Genomic DNA, 23764 nt, shown 5'->3' on the forward strand with positions numbered 1-23764 from the left:
ATAAAATATGTCCCAGAAGCACATTATAGTTTTAAAATTTGGAACGCTTCTTCCTTATACTTCCAAATGAACCCTGTAGACTATCATGAAAGCAAAATTTTGACAGAGTGACAACGCAATTAACAAATAGAGACATACCATCTATCCACTCCAAGTCTCTATAATTAGTATCCTCATTCAAATCTTCTATGCCTCACTATCTTCTAAAATATATATTTTTCCAGTCTCACAATCTACCCTCTTTCACTTCTCACTCCTCTGCCTACCGCCTCCTGATTACTTCTCAGCACCAGGGGCATCACCACCTCTGGCCCTCAGTTTCAAATCAACGAAATCCATTCGCCCAAGCTCGAGCTTTCACCATACTTCACCCATCAAAGGCGTGTTTGCTATTACTGATGGCTTCCTTCTTCCTGGCATTTCCACCACACATTTGTTCCCAGGAATCTTGAAACCAGCCTCCCACTTACTCACTCAGTCCCCTGACTCCTCTCTTTGCTGGTTCCTTAAATGTGGCGATTGCCATGTGTTCATTTCTGCTTCCTCCATGCTGTCTCTGGATGATATCACCCACCTCATTGCTCAATTTGTCTCCTGTAACTGTGTGACTTCTACATCTGAAGTTTAGTTGTATCTTCTTCTTCTTTCTTTTTTAATTTAAATATTTGTTTATTTTAAATGTACTGCTTCACTCTTCAGATGGCTCCAACATCCAGCAGCCAGGCATTCTGTCCTGGTCTGCAACATGGAAAGCAGTGGTCCATGCACTTGGGTCATTTTCCACAGCATTCCCAGGTGTACCAGTAGGGACCCAGATCAGAAACAGAGTAGCTGGGGCGTGCACTGGCCTTCCAATGTAACAGGCTATAACTGGAAGCAGCAGCTTAACCTGCTGAGCCTCAATGCTGCTTCCCGTGACTTCTTTCTTAAGTTCACATTTCTCTAACTATGTACCATATACATCTTTGGTTGGTATTTTAATTGGTACTCACGCTGCACATTATCAAAGCAGAATGAAAAACCTACTCGATTAACCTATGCTGTTCTCATAGTCCCTCTGTCACTGAATTATATCAGTTACCATACACTTATCCAAACCAAGATAGGACATATTCTGCATTAATCTCGGAATACTTATTTATTTCTGTCTATCTCTATTGCAACAACTGAAATCATCATCCTCAATACATTTGTGTTTTTCTTTATTTCAAGTTTATATCTTTCTCACGTGATCCTCAAATTCAGTTAGGTCTTGCAGTTTCCCTGGCCCCTAAGATAGGTCCTGATTGATTAAAATGGTTCACAGGCACTTAGTGATCAAAGAAACATAAAGGGGGCTTGGGAAGATTCCCACAGGCATAATGGGGAATTATTCATTCTAAATGGGGAAGATACTGAACCTTAAGCCACCTTGACACCATCCCATATCAGAGTACCAGTTAGGGTCTTGGATACTCTGCCTCTGATCCAGCTGCCTGTTAATGGAACCAGGAAGCAGCAGCCAGTGACAGGAGCACTGAATCCTGTTAACCACATGGGAGACTTGGATGCAGTACATGGTCCTGCTTTCAGTCTGTTACAGACCTGGGCACTGTGGCCATCCGGGGAATGACTCCATGAATAAGAGAGATGTTCTCTCTGTTTTTCCCACCCGAATTTCCCTCCCTCCCTCCTGCCCTCTCTCTATCATTCTGCCTTTCTAAATAAATAAATTTTGTGAAAGACACAAAAGTAAAACAAGTCTCCATTCATATGTCCAGTTTGTGTTTACGAGAATGTGAGATGTGGATATTTTGATGCTGTTGGAGAACTAAGCCTGTACCTTGTGGATGTCAAACTGAAACGTTGGAAAGAATCATGGCCCTCATACTTTTGTTGAGACATGGAACTAACTCTGCTTTGTGAGATAAAATGTTCCTTACTGTTTTGTTTTGCTGTTAGTTGCAGCTGACACTGTTTGAACAGCATCTTAACCACCCTGACCTGGATCCTCACGTCTGTTTCTGCTCCCTGAGCCTGACTCTACACACCACATTCACCTACGCAAAGCCCTGCACTGTCTGCCTCTGCCTGGCACTCATTTTCCCACAGTGCCACCTGCACCGAGAGCATCTTTATCAGCATCCCCTCCCCTTCGGAAGCATTTCTGGCACCTTTTAGCACGCATCTGGAAGCACAAGATTTATTTTTAGAAATCTTCTCAATGCTCGGTGCTGGCTAACGAACACGGCTCACTTTTTTCTGATCTCCCCTTCCTGCTTAACTGCCACATGCCCTTCTTAATTTGCACATCGCTATTCTCAGGAAGTCTTCCACGGTCACCCCAACAACTGTGAAGTCCTCCCTCTCCCTGCTTCCATAGGATGTAGGGCATGCCAGCGCTTTAGCATAGTAGAATGCAGACGGTTTGCAAAGAATGAAAAGAGCTAAGTGCGGGTCACAGGATCTGAGTTAGCATCCTGCTCTCATGGGCAAAGCATCCATGTCCCTTATTGCGTCTTTCTATTTCTAAAATGGGGGTACTGTGATACAGTTATAACCATGGACCCTCAGATGATTACAGTGATTGAGGGGATTAATATGTATCGGTATACACATCTATTATCCACATATCAGAGTGTTTGTAAACAGTAAGTATTGGTGTGCGTGTTAGTGACTGCTATGACTGCCTTGTGCATCTCGCTCCTCTGCTAGCTGGGAGGTTGCAGTGGCCCAGGAAAATATCCACAATATGTCTGAAGAGTCTTGTACACAGTGAACCTTAAACACTTTTTTTTGTAAGTAAATACAAAGTGTTTTTTTATTAAATATATGAAGGCATTGCTTTGCTTATTTCCAGTGTAGAAACAAAACCCCAATCTCAGTTTGTCATGAAGAGAAATGAAGGCATTCGCATTTCCTACAGCTCAGGGAGGCACGCCCTCGGGAAGGCAGGAGAGGAGGGAGGGAAGGTGAGGACCGCCATGCAAGGATACTGCGGGCGCCAGTGCCGATGTGGAACTGACAGGGAAAGAAAAAAAAAGTTTGAGTCTCGTGGATACTTTTCCATAATATACGTGTAAAGTGAGTGATTTTTCTTGGACTTGGAGGGAATCATTTGGAAAGCAAAGCTCAATTTGAAAAATTGAAATCATGAGGTGTTACTAATACGCTGCTTCTCCCAAATTGTTTTAATTAAATGATTTCTGCCACCAGGGTGAATTATACGTGCCCCTGGGGGCTTAAACTCCTAAAAACAAGCGTCCTTAAATTATTTATGTCCCTCAGTGTGTTCATTTGGAACCCTATAAAGTAGCAGTCACCAACTTCTGAAACATGTTATATTTATACACTTTGAGTTAATTCAGATTTACCTTGTTAAGGCAAAAGAATTTTTAACTGCATTTGCTCAGCCTCAAAAACTAGTTAGAAATTTCAAACCAATTGTCTGAACTATTTGTAGTCATTTGAATTTTTCAAAATCAGCCTTTGAGTATTACAGAAAAGCTGCCAGGATGATAAAAGGTTAAGTTTGTGATTCACGCAACTTCCTCTGTTATTAACGTTTATCAAAAAACACATTTGTTGAAATTAAAATTAATCATTGGAACAAAGATGTTTTCCCATTGGTTTCTCTTCCTGCTAAACAATCCAGGATGCAATGTCGAACCAATTTCTTATGTAATCAATTTCTTATGTAATCAATTTCTTATGTCTCATTAGTTGCCCTTGGTTTTTGAGTTTTTCAGTCCTTTGCTCACTTCCTTGACACTTTTAGGAATTACAAGTTGAGTCTTTCGCAGTACGAAATGAATTTTTATGTTGTTTCTCGAACACAAATTTTAATCACAAAATCTAAAAGGATTCAAATGAATTTTGTCATCAGAGATAACTTCCTTTTATAACTGAGTCATTTCGATGCCTTATCACCAGTAGTATGTCACTCAGCGTGCACATAACATTGAGTCTCAGAGAGAAGAGAGAGACACTGTAGTAGCAACAAGGCAATATAAAAAGCATCCTATTAAAAGGGATGAAACTGAGGGAACCATGCAATGGTTGCAATGCATGATGTGGCTAAGCATGCAGCCATCATACCGTGAACAGCCTTCTGCAGACACTAGTGGATACAGGATTCTTTGTAGAACCTTGCAACCAGTACTGGCAATGGCCTTTCTGAAATTGTCCATTTCCTACTTGAAGCCTGCGTCCTGGCGTTGACAACTGCTGCCTACCACTTGGAATGTTCACGTGTGTTTGATGAGTCACGCATCTCTAACGTTTACCGTACTGTATCATGGTAGACATTATTTATCCAACCAGTTTTCAGATGAGAAGGCAAAGCTCACCCTCTGGGTCTGGTTCAGATAGTTCAGAACCTGAATCTGAGGTTGTTTTGCAGCCACCCAGGGTGTATGATAATCTTCAACTATTGCATGACCTGTCATAGGAGCTGTAACAGAGAAATCACGACTCTAGGGGAGGATGCATTTGCAAAAGAGCAACAAACTCAGTAGAAAATGTGCAGAGAGCTGGGGTGTTTTACAAAAGAGGGTTTATTTACTCAAGTACGCTAGAATATAGTTCTGCAGCTTATTATTATTTACTCAGGCATTATTATTATTATTATTATTATTATTAATGAAACTATTTTAATTACCAGAATGAATCCCCAAGTGATTTTGATTTTGATTTTTTTTATGATTTTCCTAATTCTGAAAAATTGTCTCAATATGTACAAAGAGTGGGACAACTATAGATGCGTTAAAATATTTTTAAGCATTCATAAGCTCAGATATTTTAAGTGTGCCTTGCTCTAAAATCACAATATAGTTTCCTTAACAGTTTGTTTCAATTCTTGAATCAAAAGTAATTTGTATAAAATGCACAGATAGAAAATGATTTGCAATAAAATCATATTCCCATCTCATGGTTTTCTAATTACAAATGTAACAGATTTATTATAATAATAAATATAACAAGATACATGTTCTTGAAAGGCAATAATGTTAGTGATGACTGATAGTTACGACTGTTAGTAGGTAACAGAAGGCTTATACGAGCTTCTATTTTGTCCCTCTGTGTGCTCCAAGGAAATTAACTCAATTTATAGTTTATAATTGCATCACATGCTGTCAAACTGCTGCTAGAATCTCTACCCCACTTTTGAGCGTAGATTGTATTAGTCTATGTTTAGTCTGCATAGCCATCAAAACAAGTAATCAAATGGCTCGTAAACTTATCTCTTAAAATAACAATATCCGTCTGACTAAAGGCTTGTTTTCAAAACTTTGAAGCAAAGAAGCACTGTAATAAGTTTTGCAATTATTTCTGGACATTTTAAAACATTTCTCAATTCTAATCATTTAGTGAAAATAATAATTATATTATTTCAACATGGAATTAATGTTGAATTTTAAATATAATGTAATATTGTTAAAGGCTATGAAAGATATCTATCATAAAATTATATTCCAAAGACTCATGAAATGTGGCTCAAGCTTCCATTTGGTTTGTTGCCAACATTATGTTTTTTTTGTTTCAAATATATATGTTCTGTATATTTATTATATACTATATAATTATATATTTATTATATATTATGTAACTATACATGTTTATACTATGTTTATTCTATATTATTTATATTGATATATATTTGCATATAATACACATATATTTATTGACAATATTACATTAATGATATGAACCTTATGTTAGACTGATCATCTCCTTGACTAGGTTCAATTGGATTGTATTATCATAAACAGACAAAATAATGTAAACATTTAAACTGATGAACTCTTTGTAATATTTTCCCTAAGAATTCTCACCCAAATTTTCTCTGTTTCACATCATGAAGTGACTTGCTGTGTCAAGAACTGCTCTTCCTTTCTTATATTTCTGTAAATTAGGCATAGGTTATGAAAGTATAAAATGGATTGAGAGTTTGAAAACAAGGAACCCATTTTGAAGATTTTATTGTTACAAAAGAAGGCAACCATCTTTTCATTAATGCCTGGGTTTAATACAGCAGTAGCCAGATTATTGAATGGGTGGGAGATTTGTGTTCTACGTGCTAATTTATTTAAAATAATAACTGGGAGTGGATGGTTGGCACAGTGGTTAGGACTGTGGATTGCATCCTGTTACAACTTAGTCCCAGTTGCATTCTACATTGCAACCTTCTGCTAACACTTACCCTTGGGTGGGGGAGGGAGAGCAGGTGACGGCTCAAGCATCTATGCCCGGATTGAGTTCAGAACTCCTTGCTTCAACCTAGCCCAGCCCCAGCTATTGCATGCATTTGAAGAGTGAACTTGCACTGGAATCTCTCTTCTTTCCTTAGAAAAAATAAAAATAAATAAATATGAAAAATAGCAAGATTAAATGGCAAATAGTATATGCATTATTTTAGAACACTGTTGAGACCAAAATATCCTTCCCACCTTAAAACATCCCTCAAACTTGAGACTATGGATGCTATCCAGGTTTCAAATAGATTAAACTTTAAAATAAAGGAAACAGGTGGTTGAAATAAGGTTGGTAATGGTTCTGTTGCCTGTGTCATTAGGTGCCCCCTCTATTTATGTTGCTGAAGGACATTCATCATTTTCAAATACCTGCAGTGATGATGTGGTATCTGAGGACTTAGATAGGTCCTGGACAGTGCAAAGACCCAGGGCTAATCTGCCCTGCCTCCATGACTTTCATAGGATGACAATTTCAGCCTGATTTCATATAAACAAAAGCTATTCTTTGGACATTTGAAGATCCTTCAGCCAATCCTTTGGAGAAGTCTCCTGAACATAGCCTGAAAATGTGACCTGCACCTGTTCCTTCCTATGTGAAAAACTTCTTTGCCCAGCTGTTAAACTTCGGGAGTGAATATTCGGTAGCTCAGCATCATCAGTCAGAGAGAGGCTTCGAGGTGGTTTTCTGGATGATGGTTGAGAAACCGGGTTCCTGGGACTGCCTGGCCTTGGTGTTGCTCAGGCCAGCATGGTGAAGGGAGAGCTGGATGTAGGTCCTCAGCTGCAACCTTTCCTGCTGCCTGGCTCAGAGACAGAAACACAGAAAATGAGTCATGGGAAAATCATGCGGTTTTGATGGTGATATATTAACCAACACTTGTCACTTGCAAACCTTGCCTTTGAATCCCTCCAAAGAGGGAAGAGAAGTGCCAAACGAATGTGATAAAATACAGTACCGATGGCCATGGAAACACCCTGAATACTACAATCTGTGAATAAAACTTAAATCTCGTTTCTTCTTATTCAACCCAAGTTGCATAATCACAGAAATACTATGCAGAAATCAAAACTCAATCGAGGAGGCACATTTAAATTCTTCCCTAACTCCAACTCCACAGTGTAAAGTTCTGTGTCAATTAGAAGGCCATCCTGACATCCTCTTAAAATAAATTTAATGTTACGAATTCGTGAATCTCACTTGGAAATTACTACCACTGATGGCTGTAGAATAAAGATGGCAGAGGAATCCATGAACATAAAGTGAAGGGGAATATTTATTCAGTATTATGTTTGTGCCTGCTATTCACATTTTTAAAGAGATGGCAAATATTATTTTATCTAATTTTCATGTTGGCTCATGCATATGTCTTGATCCTAACCTGCAGCTGTGGAGACCAAATTCACAAATATAAATTTTCATTTTAACTTCTAACCTATTTGTAATAGTTTGAAGCTATGGGGTACAATGTGATATGCTAATATACTTGTTTACATTGTGTATTGATCAAATCAGGGCAATCAGCCTTCTCATCATTGCAATCATTTGTCATTCCTGCATGATGACACTCAAAAAAATCCCTCCTTCTACCCGTGTTAAAATCTATGAGACGTTATTTTTGATTGTTGTCGTCCCACTGCAGAAAATCAGCTTTTGCTTCTCTGAACTAACCTCACACCCAAGAGCAATCTCTCCCTGCCCCTCCCCTCTGACTTCTCGGGCCAGCCTATCTTAGTCTCACTTTAATGAAGTCGAATGTTCTAGATATCACGTAGGAGTAGGGTTAGGCAGAATCTCTTTCTGTGATTGATTATCGTCTATTGATTGACTTACAAGGGTTCCATATCTTGCTTACTGTGATTAGTGCTACAGATAAACAGCAGCGCTGATTTCCTTCGGTGTAAGAGCAGTGGAAGGACTGTGTATTAATTTGCACAAGGTCATGCTGGCTGAGCTAGAATTTAAAAATGGGCCAGGCTGAGTCTAATTTGAAATCCAGCTCTTTCTTCATCACACATATTTACATTTCTGAGTACATTTTGCTCTTTGTTCTTTATTGTATAAAGAGACATATAGAAATCATGAACTTTTGAAAGACTTGGGGGGAAATATATCACAACAAACAAATTAAAAATACAAAGCCTAGGAAAGTACCAACAGCAAATGCAATATTGTACCTCATTAGGAAATGTGAACTTACACATGCCGTATATCACAATGATTTTCAAAATCAAATTTCTCAAAGCTTTGTTGTTTTGTGACCAAAGGCAGTAAATGCATTAAGATTAAATCTAAAAGTATTTCTTATTATCTTATTTGTTTACTCTTGCTCTCTTTCTCCGTGACTTGACCTTGCCAATCCGCTCACCCAAAACAAACAAAAAAACCCTACAACTTGACTAACAAAATCAAGTGTGATGTTTATGGAAAACGGCATGAGGCAAGTCTCTGGACGAGGGCGAGGGCAATGAGAAGGGAGAGGAAGCAGCGACCAGTGCTTGGTGTTCAAGGTTCATGAGGCAGTGATGGGGCTGGGAACCGAGGCGTCTACTGGAGGTGGCCTTTGGAAACTAGTAGGAGATGTAGGAGTTTGGGAGGAGAACCATCCTACATTTGATGCAGTTCATTTAAATGCTCAGTGACTTCAGTGCTGGCCACGTAGGAGAATTATGTTATTATGAGGATTGTGTAAGATAATGTATCAGGATGTATTCAGCAAGGGTTCCTTTTAAAAAACAAAAGGAAAGAGCTCCCCTCCCCCCTTTTTTTTGTTTTTTTAAGATGTGTTTATTAATTAGAAAGGTGGAGTTACAAAGAAGGAGATTCACTCCTCAAATTTTTCCCTTGACTGGAGCTAGGCCACTTCTAGACCTGGAGCCTAGAATTCCATCCTGGTTTCGCACAGGAGCTTTTTGAAGCTCATATCAGGCAGGTGCATCGTAAGTGGAATAGCAGGGATGTGAACAGTGCTCATATCGGCAGCTGGCATCAGTTGGCATCACAGACAGACATCGGCTTAAGTTACTGTGCCATGACACTGACACTCTGCAGGTTTTCTACTGTAGTTATTTATGAGTGTCAATTTATTATTTTTCATATTTTCTATATCATTGCAGAGTTACATAGTCAAAACATAAGACAGCTGCCAGAACTACTCAACATGGAAGCTTTTTGACCAGCCAGAGCTAACGGGTATCTGTGAATGTGGCTGGATAGAAAAATGGTGGGACACATGTGTTGTTTTTCAAGCACTGCTGTTCATGAAGACTATCAAGTGTGACAGCAAGGAAGTCACCCAACTTATTTATTTCAGTGCGTTTGTTAGGAAAGTGTGCAATGTAATGTTTCTCCCAGGTGGAGCAATGTTACACCTACGAGTGCTCAACAACTCAAACACCGTTGTTACACAATCTTGGTTTAGCACCTTGATGGGGAGTTTGAATTGTACTTGCCCAATTCCTGCAGTTTTCCCTTTTAATCTCTTTTCCCCAAGTCTCATTATGCAATTCACTCACAAGTTGTTGCTGAGCCAAAAGGAATGATACATTAGCAAAGATTAGGTTTAACTTTTTTTCTCATTAAAATATGCTTTGCAAGTGTCTTTTTCAAATGGGGTGCTGCAGAAATCGGCAGAATACCCTCCCCCCCCCATATGAACCTTGTCTTTGACACTTTCAAAGAGGCAAAACAATAAATCGAATAGAGGCCAAGCATTTTGTAGTCGTTACATCTAGAATCCGGCAGCTTCAGCGCTAGAGAAGTTGCGGTTTGAACCCTAGATGGGGCTGATTACGTGGGTGCTATGGCAACCGTTGCACCATTTGGAAGCCCTTGTGCACTTAACCGCACAAGCTGCACCTCTTCCTTTCCTATAAAGACTTAGAATAAGAAAAACAGAAGTACACGGAGGAGAACAAACCACAGGAGCAGCACAGACACCGCTGTTAGCAAAGACATTGAGCTGTGCAAACAGCAGGCTCAGGAGAGCCACACACTGAGAATCTATGAAAACGTCGCTCTTCCCATTGGGCCTGTGTTCCTTCATTAAGAGATTTTGAAAGTTAGTGCAACATTGCTTTCCAAAGTTTTCATGAAGGGGAATGGGAGGTAAAGGACCGTGCGTCTATCAAACAACCTCACCAGCGGCAGACATGGGTCTTGTCTGGAGGGCAGGCACCCCCTGCCTGTGGGTTAGTGTCTGGTATCAGCTGGCGCTCACACAGACTCACCGGTAGCGTGACTGCTCTCTCCCTCTTGGTTCAACCAGGCAGGTTGGACAGTGTTGCTGCAAGCATCTTGTGCAAAAGCAAGGGAGACATGACCCTGACCTCGCTCACCTGTTCACTTCCCGCTCCACCTGGTTCACATATCCTAGGTTTGAACCCTCATAGCTTTTGCTCAGCTGTTTGTTGTTTTGTTTTGTCTGGAAGCACAGATGTAGTAAAACTATGACACTTTTAAGCATATTATGTTTTTCTTTCCCTGAGGATTTGTGCAGACATAAGCAAGGACATTTAACTTTCATTTCAGTTTGTCTTGGGCCTGCTCATTCCCAACCCCCCTTTTGTTCTCCAAAGAGTCTTTCACAGTTATAACTCAATAAATTTAACAATACATTTAAGGTATGGTTTCCTGGATTCCATTTAGATGCATCATAAATTATATTGTACTCACCTCTATCGGATACCTTTTAGCACCAATATTGCATTTGATATTAAAGTTTTCCACCACAGCAGAGTATAAGAAGCACAGAGATTTTTAGTTAGATGCATTTTTGCTATGAACTTACTTATGAAGGCTCTTGAGTCTTCATTTGTAAGAAGTTGATACTATCGGGCCCGGCGCGGTGGCGCAAGTGGTTAAAGGTCCTCGCCTTGCACGCCCCAGGATCCCATATGGGCGCCGGTTCTAATTCCAGCAGCCCCGCTTCCCTTCCAGCTCCCTGCCTGTGGCCCGGGAAAGCAGTCAAGGACGGCCCAAAGCTTTGGGACCCTGCACCCGCGTGGGAGACCCGGAAGAGGCTCCTGGCTTCAGATCGGCATGGCATCGGCCCGTTGCGCTCACTTGGGGAGTGAATCATCGGACGGAAGATCTTCCTCTCTGTCTCTCCTCTCTGTATATCCGCCTTTCCAATGAAAAAATAATAAAAATAAATCTTAAAAAAAAGAAGTTGATACTATCGATATTCACAGGATTTCTCTGGGGGTTAGATAGAATCAAAACCGCCAGTAGTTAGAGCAGTGTCAGCCACACAGTGGCTGCTTATTCAATACCAATATTATTCATAACACTCAAACCTTGATAAAACAGTTTTGTCACTTGCACAAATATCTTTTAACTATGAGACTATGCAGATAGAAGAAAAAAACCTGTGCTTACTGAAGGATTGATATAATTAAATGGATCATGCTCTCTGAATTGTGTATGTAAGTCAGGTATATTCTTAAGTTTAGAAAAATGAAGAAAAGAGTCAATCAACTTATTCTGAAAAATGTTTCTATAAAGAATGAGTGCAAAAGCATCTTTTTTATTTGTTCGTGACCTTGGCACTCAACATAGTCATTACTGGCATTTTAACAAAACGCCAATGTAGGCCAGTGTGTTGGCTCCACAGCCTAATCCTTCACCCACTATTGCTGCCTTCCCATAGGAGTACCAGTATGAATTCTGGAAGTTCCACTTCCGATTCAACTCATTGCTAATGCACCAGGGAAAGCAGTGGAGGATAGCCATGTGGGAGACCCGGAAGAAGCTCCTAGCACCTAGCTTAGTATGGGTTCAGTTCTGGTCCTTGCAGCCATTTGAGGAGTGAACCAATGGACAGAAGAACATTCTCTCTGCTCGTGTGTGTGTTTCCTCCTTTCTGTAAATCTGCTTTTCACATAAAACTGAATAAAATCTTCAAAGAAACAGAAAATGCCAATGCATAGATCACTGCTTGGCATAAACATACTGAATTGGGAATTTCCAGCAGTGGAACTGAGAAATTTGCACTTTCAGCATGATATACAGAAAGCGTGAATACAAGCACAGGACTGAGCCTTGTATTAATCGGGGTTATGATTCTTGTGTCCCATAGATAGAAACCTGTAACCAATAACAAGGCAGAGTGACATAAGCTGCATCCTCAGAAGCACTGGGGCTCCTGGTGCTCAAGTTCTATGTGTCCATGGAAGAGTGAGTTTATGACAAACACTTCTGGGAGATACTGGGCTTGATAAAGCTGCTTAGATTTCCCTCTGCCTCCAATAAGTTAACATTCTTTTTTAGATCTCCCCGGGGATTCGAGAGTTAACTATATCCAAAGTAAATTTGATCATGGGATTCTTTTTTTTTTTTAATTTTAGTTTTTTTTTTAAGTTGCTTTTATTTGGGGTATAGAGCTGCAGAAAGAGAAGGAGGCCCATAAGAGAGAGAGAGATCTTCCATTCTCTGATTCACTCCATAAATGGCCACAATCAATGTGGCTGGACTGGTCCGAAGCCAGGAGCCAAGAGGTTCCTCCAGGTCTCCCCAGTGAGTGCAGCAGCCCAAGGACTAAAACTGTCTTTCACTGCTTTCCTTGGACATTCTTAGGGAGCTGGACTGGAAGTGCAGCAGCTGGAACTCAACCAGTGGCAACATGGGATGCTTGCGCGTAAGGCAGGGGCTTCACTTATTACACTAGAATGTTTTTAAGACTTGGGAATCTGAATCAAAGACCTCAGCTTGGTCATCTTTGATCATCTAGTCACCCTCTCCCCAAATTACAGATAGTTCTTGAAGAAAAGACAACCTAAGAAAAATTTCACAGATATTTATCTAAGCTTTATTAAATGGCAGTGTTCTTTGTTTAGCCAGCCAGCATGCCTTAAATTTATTACATGATGTTTTAAGCCAAACTCAAGTAACCAGCAGTTGCATGGCAGACAGCAGTGATGACAGTGTTTTAAAATCAGAAGCCCTTTGTTTTAGTTCCATACTCAGGCTTGCACTCCTTACCTTCCCCTCCGTTTTACATATTGATGCCTTTAGGATGTGTATTTTTTTAAAGCGTGTGGGTATAAGTTTTGAAAGTTTGAACAGGGCTGTCAGTCCCACTGGTGGAAGTTTCATCCTCTGCTTTCCGATGTCCACCGTTGATGCCTCATTCTCACCAGGAAGCACACTGATGCTGTCATTATCTTGCCAGCTTCAACGCTTTTCTTTTTATTATACTACTTGTTCTTCTCTGATTTTTGTAAAGATTTGAGCCGATATCTATTCACCTCTTCACCTCTTGTTTTTGGTGTATGGATGTGGAGGTGTCCCCCGTCTGAGCACTGGAGTTAGGGTTGGTTTTAGGATTTCCTCTGTTCTTGCTATTGCTCCTGCTTCTTTCAAGTGCTATGCTTGGTCCTGATCTTGTCTTTCTTTTTTAGAGGCTTTGGAGTTTTGTGTCTTTGGTACTCATGTGTATTTATGAGACAGGGGCCCAAAAAAGTGGCTGCTGAAGTTGTCCGGACACTGTTGGAACTTGTACATTTAAGGGTACTGACAGGATTGAGGGAAATCGGAAGGGCTGTTAAACTCAATGAATTTTAGTTTCCTTATAGAACAGAAAACTGTATATCAGAAGAGATCAATGAAATTCTGTTTTTCCTTGTTAGCAGAAACTTGCGGAATAATTTTTTAGTGGCAAGTAGTTCAATTTTTACCCACAGAATTCCAGGTTTCATAGTTTTAGACCCATTTTTGACATTGAGTTTGTATGAAGATTAAGATAAATACAAACAGACAATATTCAAGTCTCATATGCCCTCTCTGCGTGTCTGTGAGCAGATTCCTTTAAGCCTTACTATTATTCCCCACAAAAAAGTTAAAATATTCACTAACTCATTGGCTTGCTGCAAAGATTTAAGTGAATAAAAAATAGAAGCATTATTCCACATGTTAAGAGTAATAAGTGGAATTAAAATATGGGGCTTAAGCAAAAAATATTTAAAATTCATATATAGAAGAGGCTTTCAAAAGGTTCATGGAAACTGTGCATTAAGAAACAATTCTGCATAGATTTCACAACATTTTACACCAAAATGAACTTATCCTAGAATATCACTCTCCACACATTTTTTGGAGTCTCCTTTGTGAAGAAATATGCAATGGCTGTAAAAGTGTGTCAGACCGCAGTGGTTGTTATGATATTTACTGATAAACCAAATCAAAGAAAAGAAGATTATTTCTTCTGCTTCACTGAAATCCTGATCAATTCCTTCTTTACCAATTGCACAGAGTGACAACCCTGTAGGTATTTATGAATTTGATATGATTTGTTGGATTTATTGTCTGTGGGTTCACTGTGTTTTTGGGTTCACCGAGTAAGTAAATTCTTTCTTGTTCCTATTTTTGTTTCTTGCTATGCATCATGTCTTCCTCACCAAGAAGGAAAGTGGCGTGTATCTGTTTGGCTAACTCTGCCTTGCCCTCTGATTTGCCTTCTCTTCTTGTGTTGATCTTCATGTCTGTAGGAATGCAGCCCACATGCCCAGCCTGGAAAACACACCCTCACTCCTTTCAGGGCAGGTGTGGGGAATAAGTATCCATTTAGTTTTTTCTCTTTCCACTCTTCTGTCCTTGTACCTTTCTTCAATCTGCAGAACAAAACAGGTTTAAATCCCTTTGGAAATGCACTCCTCTTGTTTCAGGGAGGGGGTGTGCAGCGGCTGGTATTTAAAGACTGAATCTGGCTTTTGAAATGCCATTTTCACTCAGATTGATTCCCAGTTTTTGCAGAAATCTCTGATCAGGGACTTCGGGGCGTGACTTCAAGGTAACTTTGATTTGCAATCATTTAAGCATTCTGAGTTGTAAAAGAAACATATTGGGAAAGGTAAATTCAGTAACAATACATGTGTTACCAGAACACGGCTTTGAAGATCAAGCAACCTGTTATCTACATTTTCATCTGTTTAATGTACTAGTAAATTCCATGGGCGATTTGCCACAAAAGAACCCCTTGCTAGATGATTTATAGATTTTTGGTGCTTTGGTGCCACCTACTGAAACTTAACTAGATATTCCTTTTCATAAATAATAAAAACGTCATTTTAAAAAGTATTTAAAAAGTCACTAGAAGTATAAAGCCAAAATGTTCTGTTATATATATCAATTTTGATATATTTATTTGATATGCTTTTAGAAGATAAGAGAATGCTCAATGCCATGCCCATCTTAGAAAGTTTGATCCCTTCAATGTATTGTCACACACCTGCATGTGCTGTCTTAACTCCCAATGACAGTCCCTGCATTTTCCTTATCTATTTTCTACACCCTCCAGATATTGGTTTTTCTGTAAAACTCACAGATGATAATGATATTATTTAAATTAATATAATCTCCTAATAGAAAATAGAAGATCGTGTTCTAGATATTATATGCTCATTCAAAAGTTTTGTATGAAGTTTGTCTTATCAAATATATAAACATGATAAATGATTATTGATACTATGGTTCCCTTTTAAAAATTACAACAAACGTGGGCCTGGCACAATAGCCTAGTGGCTAAAGTCTTCGCCTTGCATGCGCCGGTTCAAATCCCCATGGCCCCACTTCCCATCCAGCTCCCTGCTTGTGGCCTGGGAAAGCAGTCCAGGACAGTCCAAAGCCTTGGAACCCTGCACCTGTGTGGGAGACCCAGAAGAGGTTCTTGGCTCCTGGCTTCAGATCAGCTCAGTTCTGTCCATTAGGCTGCTTGGGGAGTGAATCAGTGGACGGAAGATTTTCCTCTCTGTCTCTCCTCCTCTCTGTATATCTGACTGTCCAATAAAGTTAAATCTTTAAAATAAAAAAAAACATAAAAACATAATATATCGTATGTTTTATTTTCTTTTATAAAGTCATGGCTTTTTGAACCATTTGGAATTATATCCATTTCTCTAACACATTTAAGATTTATGTAGCCTGATGGATAGCATATGAAAGGACTTCAAAATGTTTGTGGAACATAAAATTTATTTTACTACCAAAATATTTTGAAACTGGTGCACACAAGGTGTCATTCTTTTTGTGAAAAGATTTATTTTTTGTTGGAAAGGCAGGTCAGATTTACAGGGAGAAGGGGGGACAGAAAAAAAAGATCTGCTATCCACCGCTTCACTCCCCAAATAGGAACAGCACTCAGAGCTGAGCTGATGTGAAGCCAGGAAACAGGAGCTTCTTCCAGGTCTCCCACGCGGGTGCAGGGTCCCAAAGACTTGGGCCATCCCTCACTGCTTTCCCAGGCCACAGGCAGGGAGCTGGGCAGGAAGTAGAGCACCTGGGACAGAAACCAGTGCTCATACCAGATCCCGGCACATGCAAGGTGAGGATTTAGTCTTTGAGCCATCACACCAGGCCTGCAATACAAAGTATCTTTATGAAATTCATGAGAATACATATTATTAAACAACTATGCATGGATTTTTAAAGCATATTTGCAGAATTTTTAAATTCTACATGTGTGTGACTTTTATCAGTACCCTCGTACTGGTGGTAAACATTTCTATCAAGAGAAGCAGCTATATAAATAATGTAAATTACAACAAAATCGTCGTGTGATTGATGATGAACAACACATATCACGGTTCCTGCAAGTTGTACCCCCGAATGAGGTGGCCCCTGTCTCAACGGGTGTGAATGCACTCTGCGAGGCTTGCCTGTTGATGTTGCATCGTCTGTTGATTAACACCTCAGGCGCTGTATATATTGTGTATATCTACGTGTGTGTTTATGAATATATTTATATATTTGTGTGTGTGCCCATGCAACATATGACTACATTTAAGTATAAGGGATTAGGAAAAAAGTAGAGAAACAGAAAAAAAATTCAAAAAATACAAGCCACCTAAAAATACATATTATTTCAAGAAATAAGTCAAAGATGGAACCACAGATGGCACCAGCCAGAATTCTGGGTCCTGCACTTCTGCTTTCACTCCTGAGAGGAGAGTAGTTTTCAGATGAGTGTGTGCACAGGAAATAAAATCTCGAGGCAGGACCCTGACTCAAATGCGAGCCAATTACTTCTTCCCTCTGGTGCTGGAGTGCCTTTCCTGTATCCTCAGTTTGCTGTCTGTTGGAAAGAATGAGATGGTCTTTTCATGCAAGCACGGGTAGGAGAACTGACATGGCTTCACTGTTGACTAAATCCAGCTCCCGTCTTACCAGTAAAGCCACTCGGTACAACTTTCCTACACCCTCATGGAAGATGAGCTAGATCTTAGCTAAATCCCCGGATCCTGTTGCTTCTCCGTTTCCTTCTTTAAACACCTTCACCCCTGTAGCCATGTTGGTTTCTTTTCCTCCTACGAGAAAGCAGTGGCCACTGTGGCTCTCTCTCTCTCATACCCGTTGTAGATCTAGCTGCAGATGCCCCATTAGGTCACGTGGCGTCCTGTTTTGGCTCCGTGTCTTCAGGACCCACCTCTGCTCTTCAAGCACCTCAGCCCCAGTATTTACCGTGAGCCACCAGTCTCTAGCTCCACAAGTTGCTTCATATTTTATATGGAATCCAAAACATACTCAGTTTTTCAGTCCCACCCAGTCATTATTTCTTCTCCCGTTCGGCTTGCATTTCCACAAGCAACTTACTACCATTCATTAGAATGCCAGACTATCCATGTGAATGTATTTCTTACCACTTTTTCTCCCACTCCCCTAAACAGTCATCAATTCCTAAGATTTCCAGCCTGGATATCCACTTCCTTGGTGTCACATGGACCCATTTTCCAGGATGGACCTGTCTCCTTTGCCTCCCTTTCCAGATGTCCTTATCACAGCCTCGTCACCTAAGAACCCATTTTGCATTTCATAAAAGAGGCTGATATAGAATTCTAGCATTTCCTCATTTGATCTTCCCTTAAAACATTCCTGTTTTGGCTATTTGAAATTTGCAAGATAAATCTCTATTTCTTTTATTCTCGGACTAAGTTAGATACATGAAATAGATTAAAGCATCCGGTACCTGCCGTGACACCTCCTACAAGGGCCTGCCAACCACCCAGAATCCTCTGCGTGGGTTTTTTGGTCTATTGTGATTAACGTGACTCATGGAGAAAAATGGAATTGCCGTGTATTGGTCGCATTCATTACTAGCAGAAGATATGATGTTCAGCGCACAATAGGTGTTCAAAGAATAACCATTATTTAAATCAGGGAATAGATTTGGAAACCATCTTTCCAGAAGTCTTTTCAGAGACTTTACCGGCTAGATACTGATTCTGATAGTTACAACTGAGTATTTTCTTTTTCTTACTCTGCCTAAAAATTCAAAAATTCATAATGTAGTTTTGATACACATCAGCTTTGTCAACTTAACATGAAGTGAGGAAATATAATTTCACTGGGGTAAAAAAGTATCGAGTTTTGCTACTTTGTTAAAGTTCTAATATAACATGATGGACATGTAAAACTCTGGTTACATTTACACTCATATCAAATTCAAACATTTCTAAATGGCTTCTTTTTTTCCTCTTTTTCAGCGCAAGGTTCAGATACCACCACAGCTGGTAAGAAACAATATTTGCATTTTAAAGTATTTTATTGCTATGAAGTTTATATGTTTAATGCTAATAGATTTTTTCCTAGTCCAAGTAACTTATTTAAGAACAAATTTTATAAAAATGAAGACTTATTGAAATTCATCCATTGTAAAAATTCCTGCTAATAAAATACAAAGATTGAAAATCATCTGTAACTGTTATTAAATGAGTATACATCACTGTGTGTAAACAGCTACTGCTCTCCGACTTGGTAAGCAGGATTCCAATTCCCTTTGAAGATTTTAACGAAGAAAAATTAAATTTAAGTTGGCACACAAAAATGCTGTCTAAATGGATTAAGGAATTTTCTGGAAAATTAGAGAAATATAGATGTAAATAATCTTTACATATATGTGTGTTTATGTAATCCTTTAAGAAATTAAGATATTCTTCTAGTAACCGTTTTGAAATTCAAATGACTCAATTGAATCAAGTCTGAAATAAAAGGGTCCTATTCCTAAAATACATTAAATTTACTGCGAATAAAATCATATGTCTTCTTTACCAAGAGAAATTCATTGTCTTTACCAAGACAAATGAAAGTTCACAAAAAGATAAATCAGTTCACTATAAGGTTGTTATTACTCAAAAGATAATTATTTCCTGATTAATCATATACTGAGAAAAGTGCTTTAAAATGGTGAATGAAACGATTGAAGTAATTATGATTTAATAATCATAATGCATAATTGTAAATGAGGAACATTTGACATATTCTGAAAATTAGATTTTACCGAAATCATTTTGCCACTGAATAAAACTTTGTTTTAGGTGATACAGACACAGAGCTATGTAAATATTGACAAAAACATTCCAAACTTTGCAGGAGCCTCATATTCTTCTCTCTTAAAAGAGGTTAAATATTTGAATGTTATCATCTTACAAGGTTTCATAAAGAAGTACAAGTCACTTGTGACAGCAGATCATGATTTTTATGACTTTATTCACATGTGATTTCCAATCTCTACCGTGTAAAGATTCAGTTCACCTCAGCCGTCTGGACTGGTGATTATTGCAGGACATGGTTGGGTATTGGCAGAATCAGTGGGGAGTGAGGTTGTAGATTCCTCTCACCACCTTGTTGCTTTTCACTGACTCTACATTGACTTTGCTATAACCGAAAATGCAAATGAAAAGTGTCTCCCACACATGACCAATAAGGATGCAACCAAACTGGTACAGTCTCCAAAGGACTTAGAGAGCTGTTCAGGCTCAATGTGGAATTGGCCACTGAAGCATGCATGTTATTTGTGAAGCTGAGAAATGTGCAGTGAGCTTAAGGTACATGCAATAAGATACTAAGAATTCTACATAGGAAAGAAGTTCTCTGAACACTGTCTCATTTTACATCTGGGACTCCATATGTTTGACTAGAATCACTCACTAGGAATACCACTCTTCAAACAACATAAAACTATTAAATGTTGTACCTGGAGGGATTTTACCTCTCATTTCTTTCTATTTGTAAGCAAACATTTTTTAGAGATTTATTTTATTTACTTGAAAGGCAGAATTACAGAGAGAAGGAAGGAGGGAGAGAGAGAGAGAATCTTCCGTCACTAGCCAGAGGGCCATAAGAGCCAGGACTACTGTAGGCAGAAGCCAGAGGGAAGGAGCTTCTTGCCGCATGGGTGCAGGGCCTAAGAATTTGGACCAGCTGGAATGAAGTAGAGCAGCAGGGACTCGAACCAGCACCCATATGGGATGACAGTATTGCCAATGTTCTTGCTGGCCACAGTAGCATTTTAAACACCAGAAAGTTAATCTTGCAACCGTGAACTGAGGAACTAGGCTTTCATGATAACATGAGAACAAATAATGAGAAGAAGTATAGGGGAGTGAGGAAGTGGGAGATGGGGGAGGCAAGGGATGAATGGTCTCAGAAAATTAATAAACAAGTAAAAACTAAATCAAATAGAGAAAAAGTTGGGCCGTTGGAGTCTTGCAACTTTAAGCTGTTTAACCTAAACATACCAAGTTAGCAAGCCTGTACAATGATGATAATTAGCATAAATGGACAGAGGTTTAAGCTGTTGCCTATCCTTTCCTTCCTTCCTTCCTTCTTTCCCTTCTCTCTCATCATTCCTTTTCCCCTCCTTTCTTCACTCCCTGCCTCCCTCTCTTTCCCTATCGTTCTGGCACCTTGCTCCCCTTCCTTTTAGTCAATGTAGCACATGAGAGAATGCTAAACTTCTGAGTTTACATAGAAGGCTGAAGATAGCTGCCTGACAGTCATTTAAATGTGTTTGCATATCATTGTGGGTAAATGTGTGTTAAGTGGATTTGATTGTAAGTTACTTGGTTATAAAGTTGTAGATATTAGGATTTTTCACTCTAACTATTGGGTAATCAACTGGGGTTTGTGAATGACAAGGGGGTCGTGTTGCTTGTTTTATGTATTGGTACTGTGGCAATTTGGTATGATTTGGATGACTTTTACCTATATTTAATTGCAGTTCACTTCACTTTTGCCTCATAATTAATGACTGACACTAGGATTTCTCTGTGTCACTTTTATTTAATTTTTTTTTTACTTTTCCACTCAATAATATCTCAGTTTTAGTTCTCAATACTTTCCTGGTCTACTGCTTCTGTTCCTTTTGTAGAGTACCTGATCCCCTGTTTGCATACTGGTGCCACTAATTGCTCCATTTTGCTAAACTGAATTAAATAAAACCTGTGTATGATGTAAGTTGTTTTGAATTAATCAAATACTTTAAGATGCATAGTTTGCTATTCAAAGAAGTAAAAACATGTACAATCCTATACTTTTTAAGTCCATAGAGCCAAGAGATTTTAAAATTAACAATTCTGTTGCATTTTCCAATTTATTTATTTAAAACTAACTTTCAAAAAAAGTAACCCAAAACACTGGGAAGATCTTTAATTTCTGGTGTTTATTTGCCCTATAGAATATTTTTACATATCTGCACACTAATGTTAATGTGCAAGTGCCTGTCTAACTGCCACAGGGCCATGTTATTCCCATTTCGAATGTGAATTTGAAATGTACCAAAATTCATTTTAGCCTAGAGGCTAAAGTCCTTGCTTTGCATGCACTGTGATCCCATATGGATGCCAGTTCCAATACTGGTGGCTCAGCCTCCCATCCAGCTCCCTGATTGTGGCCTGGGAAAGAAGTTGAGGATGGCCCAAAGCTTTGGGACTCTGTACCCCGCTGGGGGACATGGAGGGGGCTCTAGGCTCCTGGCTTCGGATCAGCTAACTCCAGCTGTTGCGGCTGCTCGTGGAGTGAGTCGACAGATGGAGGCGCTTCCTCTCTGTCTCTCCTTTTCTCTATATGTCTGACTTTCCAATAAAAATAAATATTTTCTGAAAAAGGTGTTTTCCGTGCCGTCTCTAGCAGCCCTGCTGTGGTGACGGCCATGAAGACAATGTGTGAGTGTGGGTTATCTGTACTCCTGCTTGTTAATTGTGCTTTTCAGGACTCACTCACATTTCTCTTACTGTAACTGAATTCATTCAAAACAACAACAACAAATGTCAGTACCTAGAACTGCTGTTTCTTTTTTTTTCTCTTAGAACCATATCTCCTCTAATTTGTCCTATGAATTTATGTTTCCAATTATATTTATATTTCCTTTGTAAATGTTTTACATTTTCTTTAATCATCTACTTGTACTATGGCTCATCCTTCTGTGTCCAGTTGACTGTGTGGTTGAGACTCAGCAGTTGAACGACAAGAAGATGCTATGTTGACGTCCATTTTTTCATCTTTGTTTTAGCCAACTTTGTATCTATGTATTTATATATGACCATGTGCATTAGTATTTTTACATCTGTATTCACATATCTGTATTCACATTTACAAACCCATATGTACAATATACTTCTGCAAATATATGCCCTTTGTCGTGTATATGTGGAGTGCATGTGTGTGTGTGACTCTGTGGCTTATTTATTTATTAGTAAGCTCACATGAGCATACATTTCAGGATGTAATTGATACATTTCTTGTCTTCTTCCGTCTCCCGTTAATGTGACAGGACTGCCTTTAGCAGAGACACCCAGTGCTCTGGCTTCAGTTCTCCCCTCACCTGCTCGCACCACTGCATTCCTACCCACCAGCATCTCTGAAAGAGACAATGGCTCCTCAGAGGCCACGACTCCGCTTAGTGCAGGTAAATGTTCAAGCCAGGCCTCCCTCCAGGACTGTGGACCACACTGGTGCTCTGGAGAAGACAGAGCAACTCAACACGGAAAGGTGCTCCATCCAAGCGGTTTTAGGGTACACTTGTCATTCGCAAAAAGAAAATAAAGTGATCAGAAGGTTTCCCTTTAACTCAGTTGTATCTGCAGTTTCTAAGGATGTTATTTTCTTTGGCTGCATAAAGTGTACAACATATTAGGTGAACATTAAGTAGTAGTTGAGTAAAGTAATGCAGGCCCGTTGCTAGGGAAGGAGAAGGTGGAGGAGGAAGGATCCCCAGGTCGGTTCAGGCAGTCAGGGTTTCTCCAGCTCCTTCTGACTCCTGCGTCCGACCATCCGCCCAGGGACTATGCTCACACATCTCTGGCAGGCTCACACTGCTCTCCAACAGATTGGGAATCCTACAGAGAGGCTCTGTGAGGCTCCTCTATCTGCTACGTCTCCTGAGTCCTCCCATTTCTTTCTTCTTGCCCAGAAACTCATTATCAGAGAACTATTGAAGACAGAAAACTTAATTTTAAAAATTCACTCTGAGGATGAACATTGTCGTTTAAAATGACTGTATCTTTGATCTGGATTGCTCCCAAGAATATTTGCTGCTTGAATTGCTTCCTCAGAATGTTGATGGTGATCATTTTTCATTTTAGGTTTAGCGGTAGATTTGCCTGTCTGTTCAGGACTGGAATCCATAGTTGTGATTGTTCATGCTTTTATAAAATGTATGCTAACATGTCACCTTGTTATGAGCAGGTTTGTAGACAAATCCTGATAAAACAGGGAGGAATTTGAACAGTGTAGCAATGTCAGTTCAAGACAGTTGATGTAG

The 23764-nt window shown here is 39.5% G+C and overlaps 1 protein-coding gene across 1 annotated transcript in view; it reads left to right on the forward strand.

Moving 5' to 3' along the window:
• Window positions 1-23764, forward strand: part of PTPRC (protein tyrosine phosphatase receptor type C) — a gene marked incomplete at its 5' end in the record, with an annotated part of 98430 nt that overhangs the window by 29664 nt on the left and 45002 nt on the right. Inside the window, 2 exons of the mRNA XM_040985781.1 lie at window positions 18708-18734; window positions 22775-22909. Of these exons, the coding sequence (XP_040841715.1) occupies window positions 18708-18734; window positions 22775-22909 (162 nt within the window). The remainder of the gene's footprint in view (window positions 1-18707; window positions 18735-22774; window positions 22910-23764) is intronic.

The sequence above is a fragment of the Ochotona curzoniae genome, unplaced genomic scaffold, assembly GCF_017591425.1.
Source record: "Ochotona curzoniae isolate NIBS_2020 unplaced genomic scaffold, NIBS_Ocur_1.0 contig_430, whole genome shotgun sequence".
Classification (NCBI taxonomy): Eukaryota; Metazoa; Chordata; class Mammalia; order Lagomorpha; family Ochotonidae; genus Ochotona; species Ochotona curzoniae.